We start from the raw sequence: 16,491 nt of genomic DNA, 5'->3' as shown, positions 1-16,491 counted from the left end.
CGTTGTTCAACCATTGAATGACCGGTGCTTTGATACTAATTTCCCAATAAAGCCCTAATTTTAGACATAATCACACAAATCCATTCACTACAATTGTGATGAAGTTGATAAAGCCTTTATGGTGAGGATGAACAATTGTGGATGCCGTAGTTACAGAAATTACAGGCTTAGAACTCCACGGAGATAACGCCACTGACATATTTTCCGGTTTTGACTGAAACTGAGACTTTGAAATAAATTGAATAGAATAGCTACAGGACAACTGCATGAAATATAACCGATTTGTGCGCGTGCAGTCCCAGCAAAGCTGTGCTTCCTTTGTGGAACTGATAAGAGGAGAGTGACGGTGCATAGGCTGTATAAAAGCACACTCCCAGGAGAAGAGAGGGTGAAATGTGCTGAATGACCGAAGAAATTACTTATTAAAAATATCGCACTTCGCATTTCTTTAACTACTTTTCAATTTTGTGTTTTGTCATGCACATTTTTGCGCTTTTATACGCTACGTCACTGTTCTCTGAACAGTAAGCACACAGTGCTCCCCTAATATTAGAATGATCGCAATTTATTTACACTAAACATTATCTAAATGACCTTGTTACTCATGTGTCGAGTTGGAGACACTTATAACTTAAAGAATTTATAAATAACATACTTGTAATTCTGATTTGTAAAACCAGAATTGATACAATTGTGATTTATTTTCAGGCTATGGCATGATTATTAAAATGATCTAGGAACCACTAAATAACCCTGATCTGTTATTATTTGAATTATTTGATTTAGTAACAATCAAGGGGACCACCTCCGATGTATAAATTTTAAAATAAAAATGTATTAATTTGGTGTGTGCTGTAGATTCAGTAAACCTAGCTCATAGTTTTTCCTGTCCATGCACAATTTCTTGCCTCGCCTTTGTCAAAAGACTTCAAATTTTAAATGAAATATTGGTGTAGTAATGTGACCTGTATATAAGGTAAGTCTATAGATCATAAAACAGGGTAGGCCAATAGACAGCTATTTTGAGGAGTCTGTTGACCATACCTCTACTACTTACAGTTGATACATAACCTCTCAGTCTATCAGAGATATTAAAGCAATTGAATTTTCTGTCGGTCCAATATTTGTTTACCTCAGTAATCACGAGTAACCCTGTGCTCCAAGAGAGCACGTCTGCAGTCATCCTGGAAGGGAGGAGACTCTCTGCTTAGGGTCTACTCAGCCAGCATCTGAGGCGGTTCTTGAGTCACGCGGCAAATTCGCAAGGCATATGCGGCTTTATTGCTTTTTGGTGCGCGCGGATCAAAGTTAACTCCTCAGGAGGCATTCACGGCATCTGACCCTACACTGCAAGGAGCCGCAATCCCTGAACGTCTTCGGCTTTGTACCTCAGTGGCCGAATCTGTCCGGGGCTTTCAAAGAGTTGTGTGCTCAGATTATTTACATAATCGCCAAGGATATGATCCGTGTTTATTCTGGCAGCTGCCCGCCGAATTTAACATAATATAGGCTATACATAATTTGTTAAACAATCATTTGGAACTTTTGCTTGAAGAAGTGAAGATGAACGGCACAGCGGACTTCGTCTGCAAGTACGAAGAACTTGGCGACTCGAACAGAACCTCGTGTACGAACATAAGTGAATCGCCTTACAGTGTTATCGATGTGGCGTCGTTTATGCACGTTTTCCCGTCCGTGTACGGTATTCTATGCACCATAGGTGTAATTGCCAACGGTTTAGTGATTTACGCTGTGGCGACTTGTAAGAAAAAAATGGTGTCGGACATCTACGTGCTGAATTTGGCAATCGCCGATATGCTCTTCTTGTTGGTGATGCCTTTTACAATCCACCAACTGGTCAGGGACCAACAGTGGGTGTTTGGGAACTTAATGTGCAAGGCGGTGATGGTTGTAGATGTCAGCAATCAGTTCACAACCGTGGGAATTGTAACTGTTTTATGTATAGACAGGTAAGGACTCTCTCTCTCTCTCTCTCTCAGACACACACACACACACACACAGTAACTTGGGCATGTCATGTAATGTTGGAAGTGTGATGACAGACTTTTGTTGCCAAATGCTTGAGGTTTTGCCTAACCCTAAAACACTCGTTTTCAACTGATCTCTTACTCCGAAACTTACCCTGATGTATAGCCTAATTTGTTTTCGAAGTCTCGACAGAATATCGAGAAGGAATAGAGCACGATTTGTTTTAATCCAATATAGCCGTGGCTGAGCCCGTGAAGTAAGTTCCAGCATGTGTGCGTTGTTTGCCCTTAGTTTATGTTTCATTCTCCCGACGCTATCCCCGTTTCGGTGTTTGACCTGAGTTTGTGTTTGATTCTTCTGACGCTATTCCAATTTCTTAACGTCCTTAAAGGGCCTGCAGATTAACAATAAGTTTAGCTCACGCTGTACACAGCAAAATGTTTTTTTAATGTAGCCAACAGTGTACACATCCATACGTATTTTATTGTCCTTATCAAGTATAGTTGACAGTGTGTTTGTGTGCGGGTGTGCGCGCCCGTGTGTGGAAACCCTGAGCCAATCACCCCCTCACCTGTTCACAATTCAGATATACAGGATTATTATCAGTGATTGTGAATGGTTTTGTGGTGAAATTCCTAAATCATCCAATTAAAAACTAATGACAACTAGGCTAAGTACTCAGACTAATATTGTGACAGTAGGCCTACGTCCTACTCACAGAAATCTGACGTAAATGGTGGTGGCATTTGGTGTAATTATAAAATTGCATGGAGGGCAACACAGGCCTGCGTCAACATAATTTAGATACTCGTTGTGCTGTTTCATTTATGAGTTTGATATATTAAATTATCTGATGCTGCCTGGTGGAACAGCCAACCCTAAAATCTGTAGTCATAATCAGCAGGTGGGATTCTGATTTAATGAATGCTCTTTGTCAGGGTAAACAAACCCCAACACAAGACTACATTTGTACAATTAATGAGTCCTCCGTTGTAATTTTAGCTCAAACAAACACAAGAAAACTAGACAAGGCCAGTAATCACTTTGCTGTAACCAAGGTTCTGTTCCCGACAATGATTTTTATCCCTAATGAAGTGATAATGAATCAGCTGGAAAAGTGGGGGGCTTTCTTCATTAAAACAAGCTCATTAAAACACGAGGGAAAACCTTCTGAGAGAGCAGTAAGACACAGGCTATCAACGGAATGTGTTCAGTCTCACTTGCACCTATGGAACTACCCTGTTTGACCCAGGGGCTGGTCAGACAACCCTTAATTAGCATGTATTGTTATGATTGTGGCACTGGTTACTAATGTTATTAACATAGTGCATATGACTGCTGATTTTATATCATTTATGAAATGATGCACGTGGAACACCTCCTGAGTGATAAAATCATATTGTATATTATGACAATTGGGGGGGGGGGGACTTGAAAAATTATGTTATTTAAGTTATAAAATAATGTAAAATTTTGTACTAATGTATCCTTATAAATTATGATGTATCCTTATAAAGACTTGCCCTACTTACCTACACAGTGCAATGGACCTTTTATATACAGTTTATATGAGCCCTGCAGGGCTTGCGTACACTAGTAAAGTGAAATGTGCTCTGTGAGCATTGATATAAGACTGAACGTTGCACTGTGAAGCTACCTCTTCACCAGCTGTGGTTTCTCTGATAGACATGATGACCCACTATGGACATAAAGGCTTCCTTCTTACCCTCTTAAATGTAATATTTAACATTTAACTGGACCTCTGTCCCTATTTTTGTTTTGAAACAGATAATTTCATTTTGAGGCAATTTATGTTGTCAATGTTATGTTGTCAAGTTATCTGGCTGTTTTATTTATATATTTTTTTTACCCAAGAGTAACCCAAGTCGACATTTTTCATTCAGTAAAATGTATGGTGCATTTCTCACTAGGGTTGAGGCAAATGTGTAAATTCATGAATGACTGATCCAATTACCATATTTGTAAAGCTAATTTATGGTGGTTTCTACAGCCTGTGTATCATATTGTGAGAGTGCTCTGAGAGCAACTTGCTGAAATGTCACTTTTAAAGGAGTCATTTCATTAGAGCACATGGACATGTCGGTGTTAAGTCACAGCGGAGGCAGTGTGCGCTGCATAATATACACATGGCTGAATGAGGACAAGGTTTCGTAGTCTAGCCCTAACCTCGAATCGAGCATCACTCGAAACTTCATCAGTCTGAGGAGGCAGATTAGCACACTCTCCCAAGATGCACCTGGCCAGCCGTTGTTTCTTTTCTCTCCGAAGGCCGTTGGCTGAGCTGAGCAGTGCTAGGACTGCATCAAAGCAGTCACTCTTACAGGCCGAAGCAGGGAATGCCCTGATATCAGAACCCTCCCTCCCTAGCCAATTATACAGCCTATTATAACCGGGTCTCTGGGGCTATCAACCTCAGGTAGCACTGAGAATGTATTTTACATGTGGAAGTTTATTTTTGAATGCATTCATTTACCTGCTGGACATGCAATACAGTCAAAAATAGTAATTAGTAAGCATCCTGCTTGCATTTTTTAAATGAATTTCTTGTTTGACATTTATTTGAAGTTGATGCTGAAATAATTAGATATTAGAAACTTTTTTACTCAATACATTGTATATTAAATACTACTGCTTTTTTGCTTAACTTTTTTTATTTTATTTTATTTTTTAGATATTTTTAATATTGCTACCTCCCTTCATAAATCTCATCATTTTAAATCAAAGCAACAGGAAATTTCAATTTTTAGCATTCGCTGGGAAATCAATTAATGTTTAATGAATAAAAGAAAATGTTGCTCAATATATCCTCATATCACCCATGACTTTTTCTGAGACTAAAAGTTATTAAAATAAGATCATCTCACGATTTGACTCATTGAGTCAGGAAAGACTTGCTGAATGTAATCTGAAAATGTATTAATATACGTTAACATCCTTTGAGATGTTCTGCAATATTCATATTATTTTAGAAGCTTATTTACCAGATGGCTGGCAGAACAGAATTACGATGAGGAAACCGGGCTTGTAACTCTATGGTTTTGGTTGGATTCCCAGCAGGGGCACTGCCATTATGCTTTATACCTTGGTACCACACATTAATTACTTCTGTAAATACACAACCATATAAATGGGGTGTATGTAAAAAGGAATGTAAACTGTAAGTGTACTTCTCTCTGGGAAAGTGTAGAAAGAAGACCTTTTTCTGAGTAATGACGCCAGCATAAATATAAAGTGAGCATAGCTCAGGAGGTAAGAGCGGTTGTCTGGCAGTCAGAGGGTTGCCGGTTTGATCCCCCGCCCTGGGTGTGTTGAAGTGTCCCTGAGCAAGACACCCAACCCCTAATTGCTCCCAACCATGGTACCTTGCATGGCAGTCTTTCACCATTGGTGTGTGAATGAGAGGCATCAATTGTAAAGCGCTTTGGATAAAAGCGCTATATAAATGCAGTCCACTTACCAGTACCATTTACCATATGTTTAAACATAATAAACATAATGTGATCATATTCACAAGTATTATTCAGGACGAAATGTGATTAAAAAATAAAATTAGGTGGTGATAAAACTATGTCATTACTCAGTACTAGGGTGTGTGTGCGTGCCTGTGTGTGTGTGTATTGGTGTATTTGCAGGTGCAAAAGTCCTCGGTTATATCACTTAAAACTTTTGTGTGACTGTGTTCGGTGCTACTGTTTGAAAATATCTTTATCATTCCGGAGTCACATGTCAGCATTTTCTGAAGCCACCGTCAAACTTGTTTTATCCAAGGCACATCCCTGGGGATGCTTATGCTTACACATGTGTAAACATGGATGCGTAAATCCTATTTTCACCAGACCAGCATCAAAAAGGACTACTGGTAATACAGCAATTAAGATACCAGACCACATCTGTAATTTTAGACGGATGCAATATTGCCGTGTCAGTCATTTTCATTTAATATGCCTGTAATGTTTCTGAAGCTGGAAGAAGCAGTACTTCAGTAAACCCAGACACCAGACACAGTCTATTAATTCAAATCTTGAGTAAATTGACATGTCTGGTTTTGAGCAAACATACAGACACCCGGAGTCCTATGAAGAAGGGAAGAAAAGAGCACAGGTTCAAGCGCTCTCGTAAATTTGTTGGGGGGAATCTGACCTCACTTACATTTCTTCTACCATCATCTGGGGAGGAAAAAAGAGAGAAATAAAAATGATATCCGTGAACTAACTGAACGCGCAGTTGAGGCGGCCCATATTTTTGGCAGCTTTGGATAACTTTAATATCCAGATTCAATCGCAAAGATCACAGCAAATGCAATATTTGAACTGCACCTGAGTAGAGGGAAGGGACCATTGGAGATGTCAAAGCTCCTGTAGGGGAGATTGCAGAATGCCAAAAACCCAGCAAACAAATGCACAAGCCATTTAAATTTTAAACGTTGCACCGCTGAACTAAATGTAGTGATTGTATCTGTCTCATTCTTACGTGTACTGGTTTTATCACCGCATAAATTGTGGTCCTCATATCTAATATGTTCTGGGTTTTTTTAGAACTCCTCGCTTCCTCGTCTGACTCTTACTAGCCCGATGTAATATGAAAGACAAAAATAATCCACTGCCAGGAATGTATTTTTATTGAATACCCAGTGTTTAAATGATCGCAATACCCTTTGAATGTATTCTAAACTCTGTACTGGGTGTACCTGTATATTTTAATGCACAGGTATATATAATCTGCAAACCCTTGATGCAATAGGATTAACACTGACTACTAAAAAGAAATGTAAAGTAATAATAATAATAATAATAATGTTTTGCACATTAAAGAGTTAAAACCTCTAATATTTCCAAGGGATAAAAAAGTTGAAGAAAATGTGACTTTTTCATGAAACAAAAATGAATATAAGTCATCTGGTTCAAGAGATGGTTGTGTAGATAACAATAGAAAAAAGAGTCAGAAAAAAGCAGAGGCTCTCTTCTGTGCATGTATAACAGATACTTCATTGCTGGGGCATAGATAAGGATTGTAATCCAAAAACCGACCATTATTAAAAGAGCTCTTATTCTGGCAGAATCTGGGACATTGTCCTTAAGGGCAGTTTCTGCTGAAAGATTTTTACTATGTGGGTTATCTTCCCAGAAAGTTTTTATTTTGATCTGATGAATACCCTGCATTTTAGAAATGATAAATGCTAACTTTTTTCTCTGTAACCTAGCCTGGGGGATGGGCAGACTTTGGACACTGGCCGGCAAACAGTTTTTGTTTCCTACAGAAGTGTCCAGATCATTCGCAACATGTGCTTTTCTGGATTTTATTGATGTCCTTTTTGCATTGTTTGGAATTCACCAGGAACATAGCAGCAACAGCCTTAGAACTCAGTTAAAATATTCAGCTATTCAGTTAAAACATTATTTCAGTTTTACAGGGTAATTTCTGTTCAGTTTATTTGGAAAAGTTAGCAGTGTTCAATGAATCTGCCATTTCAGTACTTCCATGAATATTGTTTTATTAATAGCATGTTTTCAATATGCTATTAATAATGCTATTATTAATTAGATCTATTATTATGAATGATTATTATATTGATAAATAATTGTTTATTATTAGCATAATTGTTCATGTTAATTCATTGGCTGGTGCCTCATTATTGGAAATTCTTGCTCAGCCTTTGTGGTAGATAACTCAGAAGGACAGAGCCATAATATATCGCCAACACCACTACATGTATTAAATATAACTTTTCTGCCCAAAATGGAAGTTTTGCCTTCACTCCCATGGGATCCATGTGTAAAGCATTACACAAATTATACCACTTAGATCATCACACAGTAATATTTTTTTCAGCAATGAAATATCACTTTGTTTCCTGAAATACCTGTGGGACACATAGAAAGCATGAATCTTACTGACTGAACACGGCAGTGGCTGAATCGTTAGCTGCTCCTTTTTTGGGTCCAGATTTCTCACTTGGTTTTCCTTAGGGTCAGAGAACAGCACTTCTTAATAGAAACCAGTTTGTCTTCTCAGCCAACAAATGGCAACAGTATTATTTTGGTCATTACGTATTACGGCATTATGTTTACCATTGCATTCCCTGGGGGCAGAGCGCAGGAGTACGCATCATTATGTTAAGAGAAGTCACGACACCCACATCAATAACTGCACTGCGCTGAGTCTGTAGCGGTTTGACCGAGCTCCTGCGCTAACGTTTCTGCAAATTGCACTTAACAAACTGTTAAAGAGCGTATAAAGAACAGCCAGTACCGTGTAGCACAGTTTAGCTTTATCAGCAGCTGCTCCTGCTCACAAAAATGGCCACAGTTTAAGGACATGAATGCAGTTGCTAAGCGCAAGTGCAAGGACGGAACAATAAAGGCTGGTAATTGTTGTGTCCATGTCAGTACAAGTACAGCGCAGATGCAGTGGAACTATGAAGGGCAAAGTTGCTTTGAAACTGCCAGAAGTTCAGTTTATAAAAATTGGTTTGTGGAAATCGTTTGCCTTGAACTAGCTCTGAACCCTCATAATTCTGTGGTGACAGGAACACGGTGATTGAACCGATGCACCAGTGAATGACTGCTGTATCAAGTGTGTGTGTGTGTGTGTGTGTGTGGTGTGTGTGTGTGTGTGTGTGGATGTGTGTGTGTGTGTCTGTGTTTGTGTGTATGTGTGTGTGTGCGTGCATTTGTGTGTGTGTGCATGCGTTTGTGTGTGAGTGTGCACGTGTGTATGTGTGTGTGTGTGTGTGTGGGTGGGTGGATGTGTGTGCATGTGTGCATGCATGTGTATGTGTGTGTGTGTGCATGCGTGCGTCTGTGGGTGTGTGAAATAGGTGTGCAAAAGAGGTAAAAAATAGAAGGAGAACCTCAGCAATATGGGGCAGACCACATTTACCTGCCCTTGGCTCTCTGGCTATAATGAAGGACTGTACTTTCTTCCCCTGGTGTCTGCACTTCAACCTCATTTTCATTGTTTTATTTTATTTGGAGTACAGAGCCAAAACAACTAAAATTGTGTCACTGTCCAAATACATATGTACTGCATTGTATATTCACCAGGGAAGAATATACAGTGAAGTGCATATGTATTACTACCCTTTTATATGTCAACATTGCATTGTTGTCATTTATAACTTTTAGAACTGGCACTGCAATTGCAGTAACAGAAGCTCAGTTTTGGTTTATTAAAGGAGCAAAATATTATCATTACTAAGGGCTATGTGCGAAAATTCTGTATCACCTAGAATACATTCAGCGTGAACCTCTTAATTACAGCAAAGTGGTATGTGCCACAGTTGTAGTCATTTCCCCCAGCTAAGTTGAGGTTTTCTTCTATGATTTTGAAGAATTTGATTCAGGAGAGCACGGTATGACTCGTGCTGAATCAGTCTTTCTACTGAAATTCCAGGAAGAGAGTCTTTGAAGAGAAAAACATGTATCTTTCTATGCTAACCAATCTCAGCCTCAGAGGTTTCCTTGTTACCTCTGTAATTACAATAATTGGAACTTTGAGATAAGTAGGATTCTTTTTTTTTCTTGACAAAAGAATGTTGCTTTGATTGCACCTGCATTTAATGTGGTCAATTTTCCTTGTTGTCTTGGCAACTTTGACAAAAAACCTCTTCTCTTTGATTGCTGCTATCTTTCAGTTGTTTTGTTTACACCTGCATTTTATATGGACTCTCTATCTCTAAAGGTTTCAGAGAAGCCTACGGTGCTCCTAAGTGCAATAACAAACACTGTTTCAACATGTTTATGCACAAGCACTGCTATGCAATAGAAATGGATTATTAAATAAGCACAAGAAGAAAAAATCCAGTCGGTGGAGTGGATCTGTCATGTCTGCTTGTGCAGCCAGACATGCTCAGATTTAAAAAATAATAATAATTTTTAAAAAGCATCTAGAAGAGACTTATTTTTACTTGTCCCAAATAACCTTAACAGCAGTATGTGATCAATTTATTCAGTCATAATAACTCACTATTATTACAGATTGAAGAGGAGGTCATCAATTACAGGCTAATCCGATAATGGCTAATTGTGGATATGTTAGTGTTTATTGTGGGTTTGTGTTTTAGTTTAATGGCTTTGACCTTTTTGCATCAGGTCGTCTGTGGAATTTGGATGCTGGTTTACAGGGGTGTACAGACATTTGGATGCTGGTTTACAGGGGTACACAGATATTTGGATGCTGGTTTACAGGGGTACACAGATATTTGGATGCTGGTTTACAGGGGTACACAGATATTTGGATGCTGGCTTAGAGGGGAACTCAGACATTCATTGCTCTCCTGCTCACCAGTTGGCAGGAGAATCTTGCATTGCGGATGTTTGTTAAGTGGGAACATGCTTTAAGTAGCGACAGCCTTAATTGAATCTGTCCTGTTTTCTAGCAGAACATGAATTTGCCGTTTCAAAGAGCCCATTGCTGCCCTGCCAAGTAAGCAAATTAGAGCTTGCAGAGTGTATTTTCAATTCAGGTTTGAAAATCAACTTTGTTCTTAATGTGGTGCCTGAATGTTCTCCAAACAGAATTCAAGCAGTCCAATGGTCATTTAAGACAGTACACAAACTGAAGTACCCTTTCTCACTCCTAAATCAGCTTTATGTCCCCCATAACAAATTAGAAAATGCATCTGGAAGTTAATTGTGCATTGATATGTACAGAGCTCACCTCCAAGCCTAATATTTAGTCTTGCAAAACAGTATGCTGACGGACGGTATACATTACACTTTGTTTCATTGTGGTGATGAAATAATGAAATATTTTCATTTATGCCTAAAGGGTTTTGAAAGTACATGAAATTTTCACTTGTCACAGTTTCAGATTTCAGTAAATAACCTTCCATGTTCTGAGCCACTTGAGAATGACAATAAATTAATAAAGCAAGATGTAATTTATGTACTGTTTAATTCAAGGAAATTGGAAGAAACTTTTTACCCCAGAGCATAGGTTTCTTATCCTGAAACCATTAAATCTGTCCCTCTCCAGGGCTCTGTTAGATGACCTTATGTTCAGATTGACCTTTGAGACCAGTATTTATATTATTGGATTTACCCTGAGTAACCAGTAAAGGGAGAAAATAAATCCTCTCTGTATGTTGACATGACGTCAGCTACTAGACACTTTCTTCTGTCTGTCTAGTCTAGACATCTCTCTGTGACTTCATTTTCAGACCCTATTTCTAGAGTGTCTTGAAACAAAGGTTATCGTCTTTGAAGTTAGTCTTCTGCAATTTGATTTGTTCTACCAGGTTTTAGCTAGCATTATGTTTTAGGGCAGTGTCTGAGTTGTCTGGAAACATTGCCACTATTTGTCCTTACTAATCCGAGGGCAGTTTCTGCTCACATGCTTATGTCTGTCTGTCCTACTGTCGACTGACCTGACGTCAGTCTTCATGAAAGTGGAATTGCTCACACTCTCTTCTGTCCAACCTGCTAACTGATCTGAAGTCAGCTTACTCACAAGCTTTCCTCTGTTCCCGCCACCACAGGTACGTCGCCATCGTCCACCCGACCTCAGAAAGGAGGACCATCCGGTGGACCATGGTGATCAACGGCATGGTGTGGGTGACCAGCTTCCTGCTGACGGTGCCGGTGATGCTGTACACGCACACGGTGCGGAAGAAGCAGGTGGAGATGTGCATCGTGGACCTGCCTCACGGGCCCAAAGACATGTACTGGTACACGCTCTACCAGTCCACCATTGGCTTCATCATCCCCCTGGTCATCATCAGCACGTTCTACTCCCTCACCCTCTACCACATCTTCCGCTCCATGCGGAGGGTCAAGCGCAGGCAGTCCGTCTGGGCCAAGCGCGCCACCAAGACGGTGGTGATGGTCATCGCCATCTTCCTGGTGTGCTGGTCGCCTTACCACGTGATCCAGGTGATCAACCTGAGCATCCAGTCTCCCACCAGCTCCTTCATCTACGCCTACAACGTCAGCATCTGCCTGAGCTACTCGCACAGCTGCATCAATCCGCTCATGCTGCTCATCTTCGCGCAGAATTACCGCGAGCGCATCTGCCGGGGGAGGGACATGCGGGGAGGCAAGCAGAGCTCATCCAAGGGCACCACGGTGAAGGCCGACCAGAGCTCGGCGGTCACCGCGGAGACCAACTACCGCTGTACGCTGGTCTAGCCATCCGCCGCTGTGCCGCCGGCCAGTCATAACCCTTACTCTCTCGCAGTCTGCCAAAACAGGACCCTTACTCCATCGTAGTCAGCCATAACAGGATTATTACTCCATTACAACCAAAACAGGATCCTCACTCACAGTCAGGAAAAACAGGACTCTTACAATCTCACAATCAACTAAAACAGGACCCGGTCACCCTCACAGCCAGCCAAAAAGTACCCTTCTCATCAGCTGAAACAGTCCCCTTACCCCATCAACACCACCCAAAACAGTCCCCTTACCCCATCAACACCACCCAAAACAGGACCCTTACCACTAGCTGAAGCATTGAGTGCACACCCAGCCAAAACAGCAGAGTAGGATGTGATCCATTGTGGTGGTGTTTTGTTGTTAGCTATATATCTCCATTATACATTATCCTAAAAGCCATGTATGTCCTTACCTCCTTTTTGCCAGCCAAAGGAGTTCTCTTACCGCTACCGTAAGTGGAATCTGTAACCTTTCCCTCAACTGAAAATATTGCTTCTGTCTAAACAAAGCAGTAACATTGATCCCTTAATTCCCACCTGAAGTGTTTCCTTACCATCATTATGGCAGCTTAAAGGATGTCCTCTCTGATATGATATGATACATCTACAGCAGTGGTTCTCAACTCGGGCCAGAAAGGGCCGGTGTGGGTGCAGGCTTTTGTTCCAACCAAGCAGTTACACACCTGATTCTACTAATCAAGGTCCTTAGTAAAGACTCCAAAGGTTGATTAGTAGAATCAGGTGTGTAACTGCCTGGTTGGAACAAAAGCCTGCACCCATACCGGTCCTTTCTGGTCCGAGTTGAGAACCACTGATCTACAGTCTGCTAGACCCCCCTGCCTGCCCCCCTCCCTCCCCTCCCTCCAGAATCTGCTCTTGCTAGTGTGCAGGGGAAGCAAACCCCAACCCTACTGTTTAATGTGGGTTTTTAGAAAGATTTCTTGGTTAGGGATTCACATGGATGTTGAAGCCACAGAGCTCACATTCACAACAGGTAAAACAATCACTGCCTCTTCTCCAATGCCTCAAGGGGGTGGTAGAGCCAAATATTGTACCATGTGACTTGGGTTTCCTAATACATCTCTCAAAGGCAGAACTTCTCAACATCAGTCTGACTGTACTGTATACATTTGATACAATTACATACACACACACACACACACACCTACAGGCACGCACACACACTCACACACATATATATAGTGCCATGAATTAGGATTCGCCCCCTCCCTGATTTCCTATTATTAGCTGTTATTGCACATTTGTCACACTGAATGGTTTCATCTTTAGACAAAATGTAATATTACACACAGGGAAACTGAGTAAACACAAAACACATTTTCAAATTTATATTTCATTTATTTACAAATCACGACTATACAAGCTTACTTGGAACCATGAGAAAGTCAAAATAACATTTTGTTTCCCCCTGGACCCCATCTGTGTAAGTTATCAAACACCCATATCACCCATGTGAAAAAGTAATTGCCCCCTTAGGTACTCAATCCATCAATTAACTAAATTTAATTGAGATGATAAAATAATTTGTTGAAATATATCAGTCTAGAAAGGGTTGCAAAGCCATTTTTAAGGCTCTGGGACTCCAACGAACCAAAGTGACAGTCATTATTGCCAGATGGAGAGCACTTGGAACAGTGGTGAATCTTCCCAGGAGTTGCTTGCGTAAAGGCCACAGCGACAATTTACAAAGATCTCAGAAGAAGATCCAAAGGACTTTCTGGTCTCAGCTTAGGACAGTGTTCATGGCTCCACAATATGAAAGCGTGTAAACGTGGGACAGTAGCAAGTTGGAAACCACTGCTAACTAAGAGGAACATCAATGCTCATCTCACATTTGCAAAAAAAAGCACCTGGATGATACCCATAATGTTCTATGGACAGATGTGACAAAAGTGTAACCTTTTGGATTAAACCAGTCCTGTTATGTCTGGCATAAAGCAAGTACAGCATTTCACAGTAAGAACACCATACCAACAGACAAACATGGTGATGGTAGTGTGATGATGTGGGGAGGCTTTGCTCCCTTGGGACCTGGATGACTTGCCATTATTGAAGGAACCATGAATTCTGCTCTGTACCGGAAATTTCTTTAAGAGAATGTTTGGTCATTTGTCCATGAGCTGCAGCTGAAGCATAATTGGGTTATGCAGAAAGACTAATATCCAAAACACAAAAGCAAGTTCACATCGCAATGGATGAAAAGAAACAAAATTAAATTTTTGCAGTGGCCTAGGCAATGTCCAAACTTGAACCCATTAGAGATGCTGTGGCAGGATTTGAAATGAGCAGTTCATGCTTGAAAATGTACCAATTTGTCTACAAGGAAGTATTTAGAAGAACAGTTCCGCAAAGAAGAGTGGGCTAAAATTCCTCCACAGCGATGTGATACAAAATTATATGAAGTGTTTGGTTGCAGTTATGGCTGCTAAAGGTGGTGCAACCAGTTATTAAGTTATGCAATTACATTTTCATGGGTTTTCATAACTTTTTTCATTAAATACATTTTTTTTAAATGTGTTTTGTGTTTACTCAGGTTTCCATCCTGTCTAATATTACATTTTGTCTAAAGATCTGAAGCCATTCAGTATGACATTAGGCAATATTAGTGGAAATCGGGACAGGGCAAATACTTATTCATACACTGTACATAAACACACCATGGCCTATGTTTTGTATTTCACATTGCTGTTCTCGTTGTTTGTTAATGTGTTGTTAATATTATTGTTAACTTTTATTTGCCCTCTGGAAGCGTACTTTTGAGTGTAGTCCATCATTCAGGCAAGCTTTCTATGGTATAACGAGATAAATATGTGTCACTAATAAAACCTGTACGTCTACTGTTCAAACTTGTGAAAAGGTTCACTGCAGCATTACGCAAACATCACATTCAAGCAATGAACTACCCCGTCTTTTTATGTTACTTGTGTTGTTGCAATGGAGTAAAACCTTTTATAAAACTTTTTTTAAAATGTGGAAATTCTGTCACTTCAAACTCTGCACCATAGATATTTTGTCACTGTTTCGTTTATTTTGTGGTGATCATTCTGTGAATGAATGCCATGCAAACCCATTATTACATTATGTGAAATTATCTGCAGTAATGGATCACAAAAAAAAAAAATCAAAGGAAAATGTGGGCATGTGTTTGTTGTACTCATTGAAGAAAATTGAATGAGAAAATTGAAGGGGAAAAATATATATCTATGTTAAATGTTTTTTGTTTTTTTTAAACGAGAGTGGCTTGATTGCTAGAGTCATCTTCTGATGCTCAAACTCGGATTTAAAATTACCTGGGGTCTTAGGGTGAATGAAAGCTGAGAGAAAATGAAAGTTATGTTGGCGGTTTTATGTAATGTGGTCAGGGAATGTTTGTTGCTGATGTTGATAAAATAACATAACATAACATAAAATAACATAACCTAACATAGCATGATGATGAGAACAGGCCATTCAGCCCAACAATGCTGGCCATTTTCCTGACTAAATTAGTGCTCTGATTACCTACAGCAAATGATTCAGTGTCTTGATGTAGCACAGCCAAGATCGGGAAAGGGTTTAGTGTTTTAAGTTATATTGAATTGATTTCCGTTCCATTGATTTTCCAGTTGTTTTGTGTCTGTGCGAAACAGGTAGTCTGCGCTTAAAATATCTGTGCAAAGAATGTGTAAATGCTACCATATGTATAAAAGATTTGTTCAAACGAACAGTTGATTGAATGGTTCCTTCACGTGTCCACTGTCTTACTTCGTATGAAAAGCCCATATTGTTCAATCGGAAAATTTATTTGGTTTTCCTTACTCTGGCTTTGTACACTACAGACATGTAGAGACCACCTGATAATTATCAACAACAATCAAGATCTGATAACATATCCCGATTCTCAACCTGTGACACATTTTCATACTGGCCTAAAATAACCTGGGGCCCTCAGAGTTGTTTCCAGCGGAACAGATTTGTCTTTACTTCGGACCTTTAACCCTGAGGGTTCCACAGACATGTGACATCAATTACATTTTTTTATATTCACTTATTTTTTTGATAAAGCATGGATGAAAATGGGAATGCACACTGCAATGAAACTGTAGGTTTAAAGTGTAAATATCCTTTAGACCAGACAATAAATAATCCACCCACCTCCTGCCACACACACACACACTACAAGCCAGCAAAATAATGTTGATAATAAATATAGTCGATGACAACATTGTATCCTTTCTGTTGTGTCTGGCTACAAAGCTTTAAAGCTATTTCCTTCATAAAAAATGTTTATGATGTAGTTGCAAAGCTGTGGTTTTGGGATTATAAGA

At 39.8% G+C, this 16,491-nt stretch overlaps 1 protein-coding gene across 1 annotated transcript; it reads left to right on the top strand.

Moving 5' to 3' along the window:
* The first annotated feature begins 1,222 nt into the window (after nt 1-1,222).
* mchr2b (melanin concentrating hormone receptor 2b) lies at nt 1,223-15,888 on the top strand. The gene is made up of 2 exons (XM_064326425.1): nt 1,223-1,970; nt 11,489-15,888. The coding sequence occupies exons 1-2, from the start codon at nt 1,564-1,566 to the stop codon at nt 12,135-12,137; spliced, it is 1,056 nt and encodes a 351-aa protein (XP_064182495.1). The 5' UTR covers nt 1,223-1,563; the 3' UTR covers nt 12,138-15,888.
* The last annotated feature ends 603 nt before the right edge of the window (nt 15,889-16,491 follow it).

Source organism: Anguilla rostrata, chromosome 3 (assembly GCF_018555375.3).
Source record: "Anguilla rostrata isolate EN2019 chromosome 3, ASM1855537v3, whole genome shotgun sequence".
Lineage (NCBI taxonomy): Eukaryota > Metazoa > Chordata > Actinopteri > Anguilliformes > Anguillidae > Anguilla > Anguilla rostrata.
Note: the sequence above shows the minus strand (reverse complement) of the source record. Positions and strands in the feature narration are given on the sequence as shown.